The sequence below is a fragment of the Triplophysa dalaica genome, chromosome 4 (genome assembly GCF_015846415.1).
Source record: "Triplophysa dalaica isolate WHDGS20190420 chromosome 4, ASM1584641v1, whole genome shotgun sequence".
Lineage (NCBI taxonomy): Eukaryota > Metazoa > Chordata > Actinopteri > Cypriniformes > Nemacheilidae > Triplophysa > Triplophysa dalaica.
In genome coordinates this window covers 14,735,463-14,753,008 of record NC_079545.1, presented here as the reverse complement: position 1 = coordinate 14,753,008, position 17,546 = coordinate 14,735,463, and the positions used below count along the sequence as shown (strand labels likewise).

The 17,546-nt window shown below is 43.8% G+C and overlaps 1 protein-coding gene across 1 annotated transcript in view; it reads left to right on the top strand.

Moving 5' to 3' along the window:
• prodhb (proline dehydrogenase (oxidase) 1b) overlaps positions 1-17,546 on the top strand; it is a 31,215-nt gene that overhangs the window by 1,637 nt on the left and 12,032 nt on the right. The window contains 12 exon segments of the mRNA XM_056747022.1: positions 1,792-1,836; positions 1,839-1,867; positions 3,053-3,261; positions 6,622-6,656; positions 6,731-6,837; positions 6,840-6,882; positions 7,369-7,433; positions 7,534-7,650; positions 8,947-9,020; positions 9,371-9,452; positions 9,879-9,971; positions 12,082-12,257. Coding sequence (XP_056603000.1) covers positions 1,792-1,836; positions 1,839-1,867; positions 3,053-3,261; positions 6,622-6,656; positions 6,731-6,837; positions 6,840-6,882; positions 7,369-7,433; positions 7,534-7,650; positions 8,947-9,020; positions 9,371-9,452; positions 9,879-9,971; positions 12,082-12,257 — 1,075 coding nt within the window.

Genomic DNA, 17,546 nt, shown 5'->3' with positions numbered 1-17,546 from the left:
TTCCTGTTTTACAACATTTTGTGATGTTATATCGACTATAACCTTTTAATCTAGTTAAGTGTGCATGTATTATTGTTTTGTATAACTATTTTGATCAGGCCTATTTCTTGTTGTGTTTCATGTGATAATTAAATTACTTTTAATCATTTCATTTTTAATAGACATGCTGAGTTAGAAAGATTGCTTTTATTTTGAAATCAGTCCTGTCACGCTCCTACCATAATGCTGTTATCCATTAGAGAACAGCCCGCAGTGTTAAAACCATAGACATAATAAATACCTAAACTACGCATAGGCAGCTTTCCTCCGCTGCTGCGATACGTCAACGGCGCCGCCATATTAGTGAGGGCAACAGAGCACTAAAAGCCCAATGATCCCAATGGGAGAGCTGGTTTTTTTTCGGGATTAAAAGCACAAACACGTTTTAATTTCTTAACATTTCCACGGTTTACTTTAAACGAAAGTAAAACTTTATCATGTCTCTAGTTGCTTCATATTGCAAAACTTCTAGCCAACTTTAAAATGAATGGTTCTCATAAGGAAATGTTAAATCCATTATTTGTGCCTGTTATTCGTAAGAATCCACTAGATGGCACCATGTTCAGTGATATGTTATGTAATGTTAGGGATATATAGTAAAACTATACAGGAGGATGTATGGTTGAAAACTATTACCTTATAACATTTTGTGTTACTGGCTCGTGAGAGAAGCCCTGAAACTGTCGTAGTAACTCCTCTAAGGGGTGTGACTGTTTAAACTACCGTGGATCCATCATCCGGTACCAGCACACGCTCGAGAGCTCAAGTTTCCTCAAAAACACACTAACGTTAAAATGGGATAAAAATAATTGAAATTTAGATTATTTAATCTCTCGTGGTTCTCAATGAAGGGTTTTTCGTTTTTTATCGTATTTATTCGCTTTAAATGTCGTTACAGATTAAACGTTTTGTCATAATAACAATTTATGGCTAGTTTTAAAATGTAGTCATAATTTCGCCCACTGCAAATTTGACAACACAATATAAGAATATAAAGTTCTTGCTGTTTTTCTTCAGTCCTGCAGTGAACATGAATTAATTTAAAACTATCCAACGGCTCCCCCTTCTGTTGTCATAATGAAACATGCACAATAAAACTTAGACATGAAACTGCATACAGTAAAATGATTTGCCTATTTATGTACTCATCTAAAGTAAGACAGTTCTGTTTCTGACATTTATCTTAATTTCCAAGATCTTTGCAACGTTCCATGACAATCCTATGTGTACTTCGTCAGAAAACGGAGACGTCTAGACATCGACCAATCACACTCTCATTATCGTTAAATATAAATAATATTTGTTTACATGTTGCGTTCACAGAACCGTGGGACAGCTGGACCACTGTATGTTTTATATTCTATGCCCACTACAAAATTCTTAAATTCATGTTTCTCAACAAAACTATATCTGTCTTTACTGCTGCGACCCTTTACAGCAATATCAGGAGTCTGACGCCCTCCGTTGGAAATGCCTATCACACTTTAGACCCTACAAAAACAAAAAAGGACCCTGTTTATTGCAGGGAAGATGTGTCATCCAGTAAAACATCTCCATTGACTTGGAACAGACAAAAGATGTCTACCAGAGCAAAGATGCTTTCCTGTAGCTCAGTGGTAAGAGCATTGCGTTAAAAAAAAACGCAAGGTTGTGGGTTCGAAGGCAGGGGATTGCAAATACCTATGTAAAATGTATAGGATAAAGCAATGTAAGTCGCTTTCAAAGCGTCTGCCAAATGTCTAAAAAAAAAAGATACTCTTGAGCTACTTAGAAGCTTGTTAGTTTTTAAACTGTGCTCCATGACATCCTGGTTGATAGGAACAAAGAGGTATGTAATGCATTCAATGCATATAATTGAATTCCATTACCCGTTAAAGATGTGCAGTTCTGTTTTGCATTTATCATCTGTCCTCGAGTGAATGTACTCTTGTTTTATATAGAAGCCCAGGCACAGGTCATATGGTTAGTGTATGGGGGTTCCATAGACAACAAGACTGAAAAGGGCAGAATAGAGTGCATAAATGGAGTGTTCTGTAAATGGTGACTTATAAAATAAACCACCTTCATGTGGTTCAACTTCATTACATTTGCAAAAATCTATTGTACTCACATATGCAGCTGTGTAAAAACATCTAAATTTATAAGAGCATTATAAAATTTTCATTTAAGCATCATTTTTAGATGTATTGTGGCCATTCCGTTGAATTTCAACAAAATCAAACCTCAGGAGTGACAAAGTCAACCAACAGCGATGTGAAAGACTCACAGCATGACAAGACACATGAAAAGTATGATACTTTTGTTTTTTATTGAACTTTCTCTAAATATGTGTACAAATATAACTGTTGCAGTGCTTAAAAGTGAAAACGAACTTGTTTTCTTTGCAGAGCATCTATTCTGATATTTTTACCTTTTTCTCCACCTCTCATTTTCTGCAAATAAATGCACATATAAACAATATTTTTATTTGAAATTTGGGAGATATATTGTTAGTAGTTTACAGAATGAAACAAAAATGACAATTTTACCTAAAAACATAGATTGTAAACTCAGAAACACTGACAATAGTTTTTCCGCGGCTGTATGCATACAAATACTAGTTTGTGTTGAATACCTCCCCAAGGGTATATAGGCCTAAAGCATGCCAACTTTTTATTTACTGTATGTGTGAGCTCCTGACACTTCAAATTCCAAGTATCAATAGTGTCCAAATTGAATTCAGATCAAGCTGTGATATGTGCATATTTTGAGAACTGCATTATTTCCGTCCTGTTCAGATAAGGAAGATTTGCATAAAGTTGTTGGGTCAGATGTTTGTGTATATTGTACATAATTCACTACTTCCAAGCTGTCAGAATATTTGTAGACATTTTAGAGATTGTTGAAAGCTTGCTTAAGGAAGATTAAATATTTTGTATATGTATGTATTTAAACCTCTGACTCAAAAAATCTAGATATGAAATGCTGCACAGAATTCAATTTCACTCAAATGCTGTGTTTTTCCCCTCCTCAGATAATGGATCTCTGCCGAACGTTTCTTGGACAAAAGATGTTTGAACGGTTCATGAAAATTACGTTCTATGGTCAGTTTGTGGCGGGTGAAGATCACAAATCCATCAGGCCCCTCATACAGAAGAACCGGGCATATGGAGTGGGTGCCGTGCTGGATTACTGTGTAGAAGAGGATCTCTCGCAAGAAGAAGCGGAAAGGAAGGAGATGGAGTAAGTGTCGAAATCCAGCCTCTACCTCCGCAAACTACCAAGTTTCATCTGTTACTGATCAGGTCACTGATCTATGATTAAAAGAAATACAATCTATGAGAATATATTGTTTGGGCAGGAGAATGTGAAGCTGAATTGCAGGCATTTAATCACAACAAACATCAGCCAGATTTATTCAATTAAGAGCAGAAGAATAAGATCAGTGACGTATCATCAGAATTAAAAATGACCGCTATTATTCTGCTCCCAAATGTACGGACAAACTTTGCTATACTGTATATCCCCAAACTCCAAAGTATATGACGCAACACAACCAAGGTTCTTGGTTTTCTAACATTATCCCCACAACATGATGTTTTAGAAAGTTACTTGAAACTTTAAATTTTAAACTTTTTCCACTTTTAATGCCCCGCTACTTCTCTTGGCAGTGCACATTCCCTTGTATTTGTCTGAATTAGTGTTTAAGACTTGCTTTGCATTAAGTGAAGTAGTTTTTGGTGGAGGGCCTGAAAGCTAATGACCATGCTGCGATTTCACTCATGCGGAGAGCTCACAGAAATAGACTGAGATTTGATCTGCTGTCACAGATGTAAACAAAGAGCCGAGATCCTATTGGTTTTCACGGTTAAGGCCCATTGTTTACCATTGGTTGATATTGTGCTATTGGCGTGCTCACTCTTTAGGAATTTTGTCACAAGGTTCCCAAGGCTAAATGGAGACTGTCAAGTGTGGCTCTGTTTTCGCAAAAGATAAGGTTTTATAGTAGTTTCTCTTCTGTTGGCTTACTTTTATCATTGCTTTTCAAATAGTTTCTTAGATATTCTTGCAAGGCTAATACAAAATACAGAAAAACTAATACAAATTCTCGTATTGAGAATAGTGATTCGAATAAGTCTTTGATCTGTAGTGTGCAATTTATCTTGCACAATGTGTGTGCTAAAAGAATAGTTCACCCAAAAATGAAAATGATTCCATTATTTACTCACCTCAAGTCATTCCAAACCTGTGTGACTTGTGCGGAACAAAATAATATATTTTGAAGAACGCTGGTAATCAAATAATATTGGCCCCATTGACTTGCATTGTATGCACACAAAACCACTGGGACATATCTCAAAATATCTTATTTTGTGATTCACAGAAGAAAGAGTCATATACAGGTTTTCAATGACAGGAGGGAAATAATTTATGACATTTATGAGAAATTATTTTGAGATTTCAAAGTATGGTAAAAATCAATTTTCTAATCCAATTGCTTAATTTCCTGTTAGCAGAAATATTCACATTCATTATTTAAATAGCAGACACTCATCTCTCCAATGGCTAACGCTAATGGCTGGAAGGAAAACAGTCATTTTGAATGTCAGGATCCTTGTAGGTTTTGATCGTAATAACTCCGAAAGGAACTCTTTCAACCTTTAACCGAACCCATAACCTTTCTGTTATCAGCCTGGCTCCTTAACCATCAGCCTCACCTACGTACATTTCAACATATGTGTCAGCGTTTTGACATTTGATTAAAAAAATCTTCATTTGTTCTTGTCATTGACCTTTTGGAAATGAGATTGTCAGTACTGTGCCCAAGAGTATGCTGCTGAACATAAATGAAATGTATTGCCTGAGGAGAGGGAGTGAGAGAGACAGACAGAGATACACGAGTAGATGAAATGGCATTTAGATTTGGAGGAAAAGGCAGTGGCACAGAGAGAGATCCAATAAGTGGACGACTACTCCCCTACATCACTGCTCTCATTTCCAAACCCAGCTTGTCAGAGGTCGGAGCAATTTAGCGCTCATCCCTCCCCTTATTTCTCTGCAAATACAAATTCTCGCCAGAAGTGGCGCTAAATCACCACAAATTCCCATAATGGCAAGAATGACCTGAAATGGAGCGTTTATTGGAAATGCTCTTTACAACCACAGAGGACCCTGCCTGGTCACTGGCTAATAAAAGCTAATTTATGTTCGTTATGTGTGTTTTAGAGCCTCTGCCCCTATCAATATTGCATTAACATCCAGCCCAATGGATCCTGTAATGCTGTTACACAGAATAGAGTGCTCAGCTTGGCTTTTCCGCATTATCAAGGGTGTGATAGAGAGGAGATGCTGGAGGATGTGGCTTCTGAGTAGGCTGATATCTAATATGCAAGAGCTCTGGGCTCATTGTTCCAAGAGAATGCCATGGCATTCCTGATTTGTACCTTTTTGTAGAAAAAAACGGTTACGTAATACGTTTATTCTATGTTTGACTATATTGCAAAGTTAACATAATGATATTAATTATACTATATGTGTTGATTGTAACAATTATAGGTATAGAATAGAATAGAATATGGTAATGCATTACAATACGCTTTTATTTATTAGAACTAAATTAGGTCATATGTACTAAAATGTAACAATACTTCCATAGCATTTATTTAGTTCAGATTTATTTTCAATTTTTTGCCTTATAACGTCTTGCATTAATGCCAAACCGTTTAACAGAAAAAAAACATTTTAGAACAAACAGTATAAAAAAAGAAGAATAGAATGAAAAAGTGAAGAAAAGCTGTATAGAATTAAGTATAAAGGTAAGAATTAAAAACATGTACATTTTGAAATATCAATGCAACTTTTGAGGGGCTCATTGTTAGCTCACATTAGCTAATACAGTAACTAATATTAACGAATGAGACCATATTGTTAAGTGTTACTGTTACCTATAATATAACATTAACCCAGAAGTTATAAATCATATTTTTGAAAATGTTAATGAGGAAAAACATTTAATCGGTTGAAAAACAGACTCAAAAATATACTTTTCTTAAATGTCAATTCAATACCTCAGCTTTGTTTAGATGAGGTATTTTTTGCATTAACCGAGCACTTCCAGCCAGCAAGGGTCAAGCTGTCAACTATTGACCCCATCAACTTCTCAACATGACTTCCTGTTGAAACGTTGCAGACGTCAAAACATTGTCTCCAGTGAGCTGGCGCTGGGGGGGTGGGGGGCGCACTGTTAAGTGCAGCATGATGAGATTGTATGTGGAAGGATGTGGATATCACAGGAACTGAATCTTCGAGTTTGTTGAAGTATCTGGCATGAGTGTCAGTGCAGTAGAGATGGAGACATCAGGCAAGAGACTGTGTGTGTGTTTCTGACCGTGAAATGTTGAAGGAAAACAAAAAGCAGCCTCACAATGCAATAAAGTGAGCTCATACCAGCCCCTGCAGTTTATTATTGATTTCTCTGTACAGAAACTGCTGTTTCTTCATTTTGTTTTGCTAAAGGTCTCTAAAAAGACCTAAAGTACAAGTAGTCGGTTTCATTAGGCTCCTGTTTTATTACAAACGTCAATGTCTTTCTCATTTTGATAGATCAGGCATGTTTGCATCAGAGGAGGAAAGCCCTGGTGAGTAGCTTTACCTTTTCAACATTCTGATTCTTTTATTGAAATCGAAAGGCCAAATTTTTCCTCTTCAACAGGAGTGGACCACAGAGAGTTGAGGTTCATATCCCACAGAAGGTTTGGCGATCTGCGGGAGGGCGTTACGAGCGCTCCTATGTATTTCTACGCCGATGAGATGAAATGCGAGATGAGCACATGGAGACTTTTCTGAAATGCATCAAAGCAGCAGGTAAAGAAGTATATAATAGCTAACTTTTTCAAAGTTTGCAAACTTCAAAACAAAAGCCAGACGCAACAAACAGGAATGACCAAAACACAATAATGTAAGCAATGCACTTTTCAAAATGTACCACAGATTGGAAAGAGTGCCAACAACTTTTATCCTGTTATCCTTTCGCATTTACTTCGCAGATGTTATTTGTATTTATTTTTAGTGCATACTTAAGTGTGCCAAGTGCCTGGTGAAAGATCAAAGCGTGGAAGACAACCAACTTTTGAAAGCATTTATATTTGAGAATGTGCATGCAGCTCAGAGTTTCCATTATGCAAGCACTATCGGAGAAACACCTGTTGTAATGGGTCTGTGCTAGACCAAGTATAAAACAGAATAGTACAGAATTCATTCATGTTGCTGGAAAATCGTTTCCAAAAAGGCATGGTTTGGCTCTTATTGCCGCAGTATAATACCTCTAAAAGAAAATCACCGGTCGTTCAGGTGGAAGTTCAGAAGATGGTTTCTCGGCTATTAAGATTACTGCCCTCGGGCGCCCACAATTCCTGGTAAGAGTGGAGTTCAGAACAGGTTCATCAAAAACATAGGTTAAAATCCCTCAACTTTGTGAACTAAACGGGTCCCTCATTCTCCCCCGGGCGTGTGTAGCTCCAGTTTTCAGAGGTGCTGGTGAAATGGAGGTGCATTTTTAGTTTCCTGGCTGCCAAGCAGGGCAAAGATGACGCGGAGGTGTTGGAGCAGAAACTGGATCTAGAACGACTGCAGGTACATTATGGGTTCAAACCACGGCCAAGGCAGAAAGATTCACAGACACTACAGCATGATTAATATTGCATTAAAGGATTATAGTGGCTATGACAAATCGACCTACGGCGAGTAAAAAGATGCCTAGAAGATCTGTTACAACCGCAATATAGCAAATGAGGCCAACTCATAATTCATAATTATTTATTGTCATAATTGGGAAATTTAAGATGCTTTTATTCATAATACACAATACAGCATACTCATAAACATCTTTTTTTTAAGGGTACAGTGATGGCAGTACACAGATTGTCTCTTGCGGAGTTAAATCCTGCGATGTTATCGTATTTTATTACATGCATAAGCATATCTACACTTGGAGAGTTCATTTGCGAAATCTTTTATTGTGCATTCCTAGCAATATCAATTAAACTTCATTTGAGTTTACTCAAAAAAGTCTTGGGTTATTTCAACCCATTGTTGAGTCAAAAAGGGATAAACCCAACTGTTGGATTAAATTAACCTAAAAATGTTTATATTTGACCAAACAATTGGTTAAAACAACCCAGCATTTGGGTTGAAATAAACCACCATTCTTTGTAGTGTTGCTTTGAATAAGTAATAATAACACAAAAATTAAACAATGCAGCTAACTAACACAGTAAAATAACATAATAAAACATGATTTTTGAACATGTTTAAAATTTGTTTTTGCAAATAAACTCTTCACTTGTTTATCTATCAACCAGATTGAATACTTTTCTCCTTTTGGAAAATGGCATTCTGTTGTTTTCATGAAATAAAAGTGTCCAGAGGTTGTCAAGCTCTCAGAAACACCAAAACATTTCTTTGTGTAAGCTTTACACGATGAACAAATGAAAGAAGACGTTATTCAATGAAAATCTTCGATTTCCTGTAGCTTTCAGATATTTTTTTACGTTAATGAATACATTATTGTAAGCACTGTGTGATAACGCTTCATGCCAAGTTTGATAGCAATAAGGCCAATTTCCATTGGCTCTCATTTGTCATGTGACCACAGAACAGAAAATCTGAATATTGTGGCAGATGTTAAATATTGGAAAACTGCTTCTCCGTGGACAACCTTTGGTTTCAGAGGTGAGAAATACATCATTCAATTTAATGGTGCTTATTCGTCTTCTTTTGGGACCTTGACAGCCTCCCGTGGTCACTGTATGCTATACAGCCACTATAACATCCATCAAAAAATGTTTTAAAAAGCCAAGTCAGGTTTGGATTGATAATTGTGCTGTGTTTGGTCATAAGAATGGAGATGCTTGTGTTTTCTTTTAATAGGCATGTCTCGCCAGCCTGGGAGCCGAAGGAAACATTCAGGGCTGGTTCTCTGATGGACGGCAGCACTTATCAGGGTGAGAAATGCCAGTTTCCCGTAGACGCCTGACACTCAGACTTATAAATCTCCTAAATCAATAGCAGACAATGAAGTTATCTTTAGAATTACTCAAAGATTACCTCGATGGGTGCTCTCTGTTATACCACCCCGCTTCGCTCGAGCCCCCACATTCGACGAAACCCCCCGAGTCTCCAAACGTGGTTATTAACAAAATTATGCGTACGATATAACCTTGCATACCGTGTGAGCACTTAGAAGAATTTGCTTTGCAGGGTCGACCAGTGAAATGGTGCTCAATGTGTGTTTCATGAATAAAAAAGAACATTACCTGTAATGTGCTAAACGCTGTTTCTCTGCTCTTCGAAGCGTTTTCGACGTGCTGGACTGGAACGGTTTAATTGATGACAGAACGAAGACATCTGATCTTCTAGTTGTCCCGAACCTACAGGTAGGCAGACAGCAAGAAACGGATACGTTAACCACAGCCAAAATGAAGAGAGGGATCGATTTTGTGTGATGAAATTGGTTCCATAAACAGGGGCCCGTTGCAGTTTTGAGTTTTTCAAAGTAATTGAATTATAAAGACAGGTCTGGAATTGTGCCTGCGAGAGAAACGTTTAGTCGTAAAGCACAGAAATGCCCTTGTGTAATAGCAGGAATTAAAGGTAAATGTCTCTTTTCTGCCACACTTAATGGAATTGATAACTAGTTTTAAACATTTAACAAAATCGGACCCGTCACGATGCTTCTATGGTGTGCGTGGGAGGGTTTTTCTATATCCGAACAAGCAAATGAAGATCTAAATATGAATGGTATTCATTAAATAGACAAATTTGTGCCCAACTAATGAATTTCTTCATTTCCGTTTGAACAGACCGGTCGGCTAGAGCCTCTTCTGTCTAAATTCACAGCTGAAAAGGAAGGCCAGATGACACGAATCCTTCAGCGAATCGACGTCTTGGCTAAGGTTCGTTTATAGACCTTGTTCCTCTTTTATTTTTCTTATATAATATCATTCATGCGCAGTGTCGGAAGGTCACGATCTAACAGACAGCTATCGACATGGAACGTAACAGAGATGGATTTTAAGAAAGCTTTCTTTGGAGTGTGGAGGTTCGAGAGCTGTTCCGCCCCGTCAGTTTGATGTGAGGAACATGTATCGGGTTTATGTCGCGCTGTGAATGGCCGCCGGTACAAGCAACACATGCTGTGTGATGCTCAGTGTGAGCCGTGCTTGGTGTTTCTCAGATTTTAAGTACTGAATCAGACAACATTGTGATATTTCATTTAACAGTAATGCTGCGCTGGCCCAGTTTACTTTGAGTTTGTTGTATTTATTTATACTTTAATATTATGTATTACTCACTGAGTATTCCTTTCAGATGTCGAGACCGAAAGACACAGATAAGACCTCTTTAATATCTCAGTTATTGCTTTTAGACATCATCGAGAATAAATAAAGCGCTTATGTGACACTTCTGTTCAAGTTTCAGAAGAGATGTCAACAATGTCTCAAACTGAGCTCAGATTTGTCAAGTTTGCAATCTAATTTCAATATTAATGAGGATCTCAGAATGAACAAAAACATTTCACATAAAATTTACTCAAAACCAGATTATTTTTCCTCTAGAATCTACATTCATTTTACACCTCCGTAATCTTCACGGATTTTAACAATTTTATATCTCTTAAGCAATTTCAGGATGATCTGAGACATAGCTGACATTAAAGGTCCTTTGTATGAAATTTAGTGCATCTAGCGTTTGCCAATTGCAACTGCTCACTTCACCTCTCCCTTTGAAGCACTACAGTGGCTGACACCCGTCTACGATGTCGTCATGCTAATGCTTTTTTTCTGAAGGAGATAACGCATTTATGAAATGCGCTCTGTAGAGCAGTTTGTCCGTTTTTGGCTACTGTAGAAACAACATGATGAATTCCATGTAATGGAATCTAACATCTAACATAGCAGATGTCATTATGTAAGGTCTTTATACACCTCTGAAAACATAGTTATGTATATTATATTGCATTTCTGTCAATAGATCCTCCTAAAAATACACACTTAACCCTTAAAGGAAACACAACAGAGAACTCCATACAATCTCCTGAACGTTTCTATGTTTTGAACAGCATGCTGTTGAACATGGCGTTAGGCTTATGGTGGACGAAGAATAGACATATTTCCAGCCTGCCATCAGCTGGTTCACTGTGGAGTTGCAGAGAATTTTCAACCGAGACAAAGATGTCATTTTCAACACCTATCAGTCCTTGCCTTCTCTCTCACACGCACACACGCACAGGAGTCTGACACGTATATGAAGTGTTAACGCGGAACAGATGATGACGGTTTGGGATTTATCTGCAGACAGATGGGTAGATGCTTTGAAGGTTCTGTGTTTGTCATTATACTCCAAATTTAACATTTACACAACGCAGCTTCGAAACAACACGTGCAACAAACAGACTGATGACAAGATGTTAGCATATTATGTTAGTCATGGTTTCTTGCACCTAAATAATGGTTAAGTATTTTCTTGTATTCTTTACTTGGTTGCTGGTGGTTTTAATAATGTAATTGAAGGAGCAGTTTCCCCCAAAATAAAATCTCTGTCATCATTTACTTGGCCTCGAGTTGTTCCAAATCTGTATACATTTCTTAGTTCTGATGAAAACAGAAAAATATATTGGGAATAATGCTTGTAAACAGTTCTTGGCCACCATTGACTACCATAGTAGGAAAAAATAAAAACAATAGTCAAAAGTGCCCCAGAACTGTTATTCTTCAAAATATCTTCTTTTGTGTTCAACAGAACAAAGACATTTATAAAGCAATTTTTCCAGCTATGGTAGTCATTGGTGGCCAAGAACTGTTTGGTTACAAGCATTCTTCCAAATATCTTTCTCTGTGTTTATTAAAACAAAAACATTTATACAGATTTGGAACATTTACTCGAGGGTGAGTAAATGAAGACAAGATTTTCCTTTTTGGGTGAAATGTTCCTGAAATATTGCTAATAAAATAGTGATCTTTTAGGATGTCTAATTCATCAAGTTTGTTGGTTCTGTGTGTTTAGGAGGCGTTTGACAATGTTTCAGTGGACGTAGAGCTATCAAGGAGAGAGGGTTGGTGTTTCGCTGCTAAACTGATCAGAGGGGCGTACATGCACCAGGAAAGAAGCCGAGCAGCTGAGATTGGATATGAAGATCCCATCAACCCAGACTAACAGTCTACTCACAGAATTTATCACAGGTACAAAACTGTACAACCTATTCCCCATCCATTTCACAGTGTGAAAAGGCATATGAGAATAACACAAGTTCCCTTTCTGTCGGTCTCTCGACGTTGTGTTGAGAACGACAGATGGGGTTTGCCCTTGAGAACCAATCAACTCTGACTACTATAGAAAAGACCAATGAAATTTGGCGAATGAAATTTGCATGCCGGTCTCCGCCCCCCAGATGTCCGGTATAAAATGAAGCCAGCGTGCAGCATTCATTTACCTTTTGTTCTTCAGAGCCTTCGCTCATGACTACGAACAAAACGAATTCAACAAATTCTTCTTATTCTACATTGCCGGATCTATGACGTAGAGCAGCGGATCGTCCCTACCTGCAGCGACCTTCCCCTGGGCGTCTCGGCGGTTCCGGAGGTGTTAGAGATTTTTTCTTTTCAGGACTGAGCATTCTTCAGCGCGGCATGTCCCGCTGTGATCTTGGGTGCGGTACTCTCATCGAGGAGGGGGTGGACACGATAGCTGCGTCAATTGTCTGGGCATTTCCAGCACACGGAGGCAGCTTTGGTTGACACCTACGGGAACCAGCCACCATTTCATTGCTACCCGGGCCGTGACGTCGGTGGCCAAGGCCCCGATGCCCACCAGTGTTAGCAGGGTTAGTGATGTGGGGACCTCTGCAAACGTAAACCCGCAGGCCAAGTGCACATCGATTCGCTCTTCTGAACGTTCCCAAACAGGGGGTGGCATACCGTCCAGATCCTCTGGCACGCGCTCGGAAACGATGCATGACGTAGATGAGATGTCGCTCGCAGCATTGGAGGGAGACTGGCATCCGACTCTGACGAATCTGAGCTCCCCCCCAGGGGGGTCGAGCTCAGGAGGAAGCAGAAGTGATGTCAGCCATGCTAACCCGGGGATACGTGGTTCCTGGGGTCGGAGCGTGGTGCAAAGCGCGCCCACCCCGGGGGCCATTTTTTTCCCGGAGGTGCATGAGGAGCTGTGTAAGACTTGGAGCGCTCCACTCACGGCCCGCTCCAGTCAAACCAGCTCCAGCTCCCTCACTTCCCTCGATGGTGGGGCAGCCAAAGGCTACGTCGAGATCCCCCAGGTGGAACGTGCGGCTGCGGTGCACCTGTGTCTGCAGATGGCTGCCACCTGGGAGAACCAGCCACGCCTACCGTGCAAGGCGTGTAGGACTTTGGCATCATTGGTGTCGAAGGCTTGCGCTGCCGTGGGCCAAGCTGCCTCCTCTCTCTATGCTATGGCCATCCTGCAGGTCCGTCAGGCCAAGGCATTGAGAGAGCTCCACGAGGGTAAGGCCGACCCGGTTATAAAACAGGATCTCCGTGCCGCCACTGACAGCACTCTACGGACGACCAAGGTGGCGGAACTGGCCCTGGGTCGGACGATGTCCACGGTAGTGGTCCAGGAGAGACACCGCCGGCTGAACCTTACGCAGGTGAGTGACAAAGAGAAAGTCCGCTTTCTTGATGCACCCGTCTCGCAGGGTGAGTTGTTGGCAACACCGTTGAGGACTGCGCTCAGCAGTTTTTGACGGTGAAGAAGCAGACAGTGGCGATTAGCCACATTTAACCGCGCCGCGACTCTGCCGCCTAGAGGCCTCCGAGATCCCGCGTGACGTCCTTGGTCCCCCTGTGAAAGTCCCTGGGAGCTTGAGAGCTGCCCACACTGTCTCGGTGGCTAATGAGGCTGGTCCGTCTTGGTTACTCGATCCAGTTCGCCAGAGACTCTCCCAAGTTTCTGGGCATCCTCTCTTCCTCTGTCAGAGGCAGAGATGCCTCCGTACTTCGGGTAGAGGTCACCACCCTTCTGGGGAAACAGGTATCGAGTTCGTCCCTCAAAACCAAGATGTTCAGTGGGTTACAGCCCGCACTTCATCGTTCCCAAGAAAGACGACAGGTCGTGCCCAACAGGTCTGCGTACCCTGAACAAAGAACCTTTCCAAGCTGCCGTTCAGGATGCTCACGCAAAGGCGCATCCAGACATCTATCAGGTGTCAGGATTGGTTTTGTGTCAATCGACCTGTTCTCTCTTTCGGTCTGTCCCTGACCCCACGGTCTTCACGAAGATCGGGTACTAAACTATCTCAACGACTGGCTTATCTTGACATATTTGCGAGATCTGCTATGTACACAAAAGGGACCTTGTGCTCCGGCACCTAGATCGATTGGGACTACAGGTCAACCGAGAGAAGGGCAAGCTCTCCCCAATGCAGAGCATCCTCTTTCTCGGTCTGGAACTCAACTCTGTCACCATGTTGGCGCGACTGTCCGCAGTACGCGCCCAGTCGGTGTTGAACTGCCTGGAACACTTCAGGCAGACAGCGGTCCCCCTGAAACAATTCAGAGGCTCCTGGTAATACCCCTCGGGTTGATGCACATGAGACCGCTCCAACACTGGTCTTCAGAGTCGAGCTCCGAGGAGAGCGTGGCACACCGGCAGCAGGCGCATGGTGATGACGCCCTGCTGCCGACGCACCATAACCCCCTGGTCTTCCATGACCTTTCGACGGAGTAAGGTCCCTCTGGGCAGGTTACGAGGCAAGTCGTGGTGACGACGGACGCCTCCCTGCAGGGGTGCAGTGCAGTGTGTAATGAGCACACAGTAGCGGTCCGTTGGACGAACCCCCGCCTGCGCTGGCATATCAATTGCCAGGATTTGTGGGCTGTGCTACTTACACTGAGCAGACTGCGGCCCTCGTGCAGGACAAGCATGTGCTGGTCAAAGGTGTGGCGTACATCAAATGGTCAGGGTGGCATACGCTCATGGCAGCTAACACGACTTGCTCGACGCCTCCTCCTGTGGAGTCAACAGGTGACCCGTTCCCTGGGGGCCACTCACATCCCAGGCAAACTGAACGAGACAGCTGACGCGCTTTCTCGTCAGTATACGCCTCGCGGAGAGTGGCGACTCCACCCCGCGCAGTCCAGCTCATTTGGATGCTGTTCGGGCAGGCCCAGGAAAACCTGTTTGCCTCCCTCAACACCACCATTGCCGCTTTGGTACTCCCTGTCCGAGGCCACCTGGGCACGGAGACCCTTGTGCACAGCTGACCGAGCGACAGGCAGAAGTACGCCTTCCCCCCAATAAGCCTCCTAGCACAGACACTGTCCAAGGTCAGGGAAGAGATGTCATGATTCCACTATCATGTCATGTTTATTCTTGTTGTTTGAGTGGAGTCATGGCATAACCTATGGTTTTGTGTGAGATTGAGTGATCTTTCTCGTGTCTCGTCATTGTTCCCTACATCTCGTTCCTCGTCAGCCTCTCCTTAGTGCTAATCCCCAGCACCTGTTGCTTGTTATGATCCTGTGTCTGTCTTCCCTATAAAGAGTCCTCATGTTTCATTGTCCTGTGCGCGTTCATTGTAGATGTACCTGGTCCTCGTCTGAACGTCATTCTATGCTTGTCATCTTGTTCCTGTTTCCTCCCTTATAGTAAGTGTTAGTTTAGTGCTTGTTTCAAGTGTTTGTTTTATAGTCTAGTTAGTTAGTGTTCTTGTCCTTGTTAAAGTTTATATTGTTATCCTGTCTTGTTTTACCCCATCGTGGGTCTTTGTTTTGTGTTTCTTTGTTAATAAATTCCCTTGTTTACCCCACGTCTGAGTCCTGCCTGCAATTGGGTTCTCACGCCATGTCTCAAAGAGAGAAGCATGACAGAATGAACGCGCCAAACAGAACCCAGCAGGCAGCCAAGGTGAACTGCTTGCGGTCCCGCCAGGCACGCCACCTCTGCGGTATCCGCCAAGGAGATGGTGATCTGGGGACCTACGTAGAGAGGTTCCTGGATGCCGCAGAGGAGGTGGTCTTTGGGGAGGCGGAGCTAGCGGTGTTGTTCAGCCGCGGCCTCAGGGATCCTCTGTCGCCGGCGGAGATGAGGATGCTGAGACCGCTGGACTTCGATGTCGTGTGGCGGTATGCCACGAACAGGTCCGAGTCCAGGGTCCCAGTACAATCCTGCTATCCATCTCCGCTGGCTGCTATTCCAGAGGGTCGTACCCTGCAGGTCGGGGTTGTGGGCATCACCGTGCCCTCCGCCTCAACCGCAGCAGCTTCACCACCACCGACTGGTCTCCGTGGCAAGCGGGGGAGGAGAACTTCCTCAGGGTCTTCCTCTGAGGCCTCCAACCCGGAACCGGCTTTGCCCTTTACCTCCTTCCTTCAGCCGACCACCAGACGGGTGGCTCGGCTGAAAAAGAAGAGGCAGCGGAGGTCAGCCGGGAACCAGTTGGTCCCGAGTCCTGTGGTCCCGAGTCCTGTGGTCCCGAGTCCTGGGGTCCCGAGTCCTGTGGTCCCGAGTCCTGTGGTCCCGAGGCCTGTGGTCCCGAGTCCTGTGGTCCCGAGTCCTGTGGTCCCGAGTCCTGTGGTCCCGAGTCCGGTGGTGTCAAACCCCAAATATTTTTTGGGGGGGCGCTGTGGGAAGGTGACGGTCCGTCCGGCACCGAGCCCGGCCCAGCAGCCGCCGGAGGTCGCTGCCCAGCCGCCAGAGGTCGCTGCCCAGCCGCCAGAGGTCGCTGCCCAGCCGCCAGAGGTCGCTGCCCAGCCGCCGTCAGAGAGCGCTGCCCAGCCGCCGTCAGAGAGCGCTGCCCAGCCGCCGTCAGAGAGCGCTGCCCAGCCGCCGTCAGAGAGCGCTGCCCAGCCGCCGTCAGAGAGCGCTGCCCAGCCGCCGTCAGAGAGCGCTGCCCAGCCGCCGTCAGAGAGCGCTGCCCAGCCGCCGTCAAGTCCGGCTGCCCAGCCGCCGTCAAGTCCGGCTGCCCAGCCGCCGTCAAGTCCGGCTGCCCAGCCGCCGTCAAGTCCGGCTGCCCAGCCGCCGTCAAGTCCGGCTGCCCAGCCGCCGTCAAGTCCGGCTGCCCAGCCGCCGTCAAGTCCGGCTGCCCAGCCGCCGTCAAGTCCGGCTGCCCAGCCGCCGTCAAGTCCGGCTGCCCAGCCGCCGTCAAGTCCGGCTGCCCAGCCGCCGTCAAGTCCGGCTGCCCAGCCGCCGTCAAGTCCGGCTGCCCAGCCGCCGTCAAGTCCGGCTGCCCAGCCGCCGTCAAGTCCGGCTGCCCAGCCGCCGTCAAGTCCGTCTGCCCAGCCGCCGTCAAGTCCGGCTGCCCAGCCGATCTTCCAACCCTGGTCCAGCCCGGCATTCCAGCCGTGGTCCAGCCCTACAGTCCTGCAGGGGACTAGGACAGTTCCCCCCAGGACTACTCCTGTCAAGCCTCCTGGGGCTCCGCGCCCTGGCGCGTCCCCAAGGGCTGGAACTTCCCCACCCAGCCCTCCCCCTTCTGGACTACCCATGTTTTC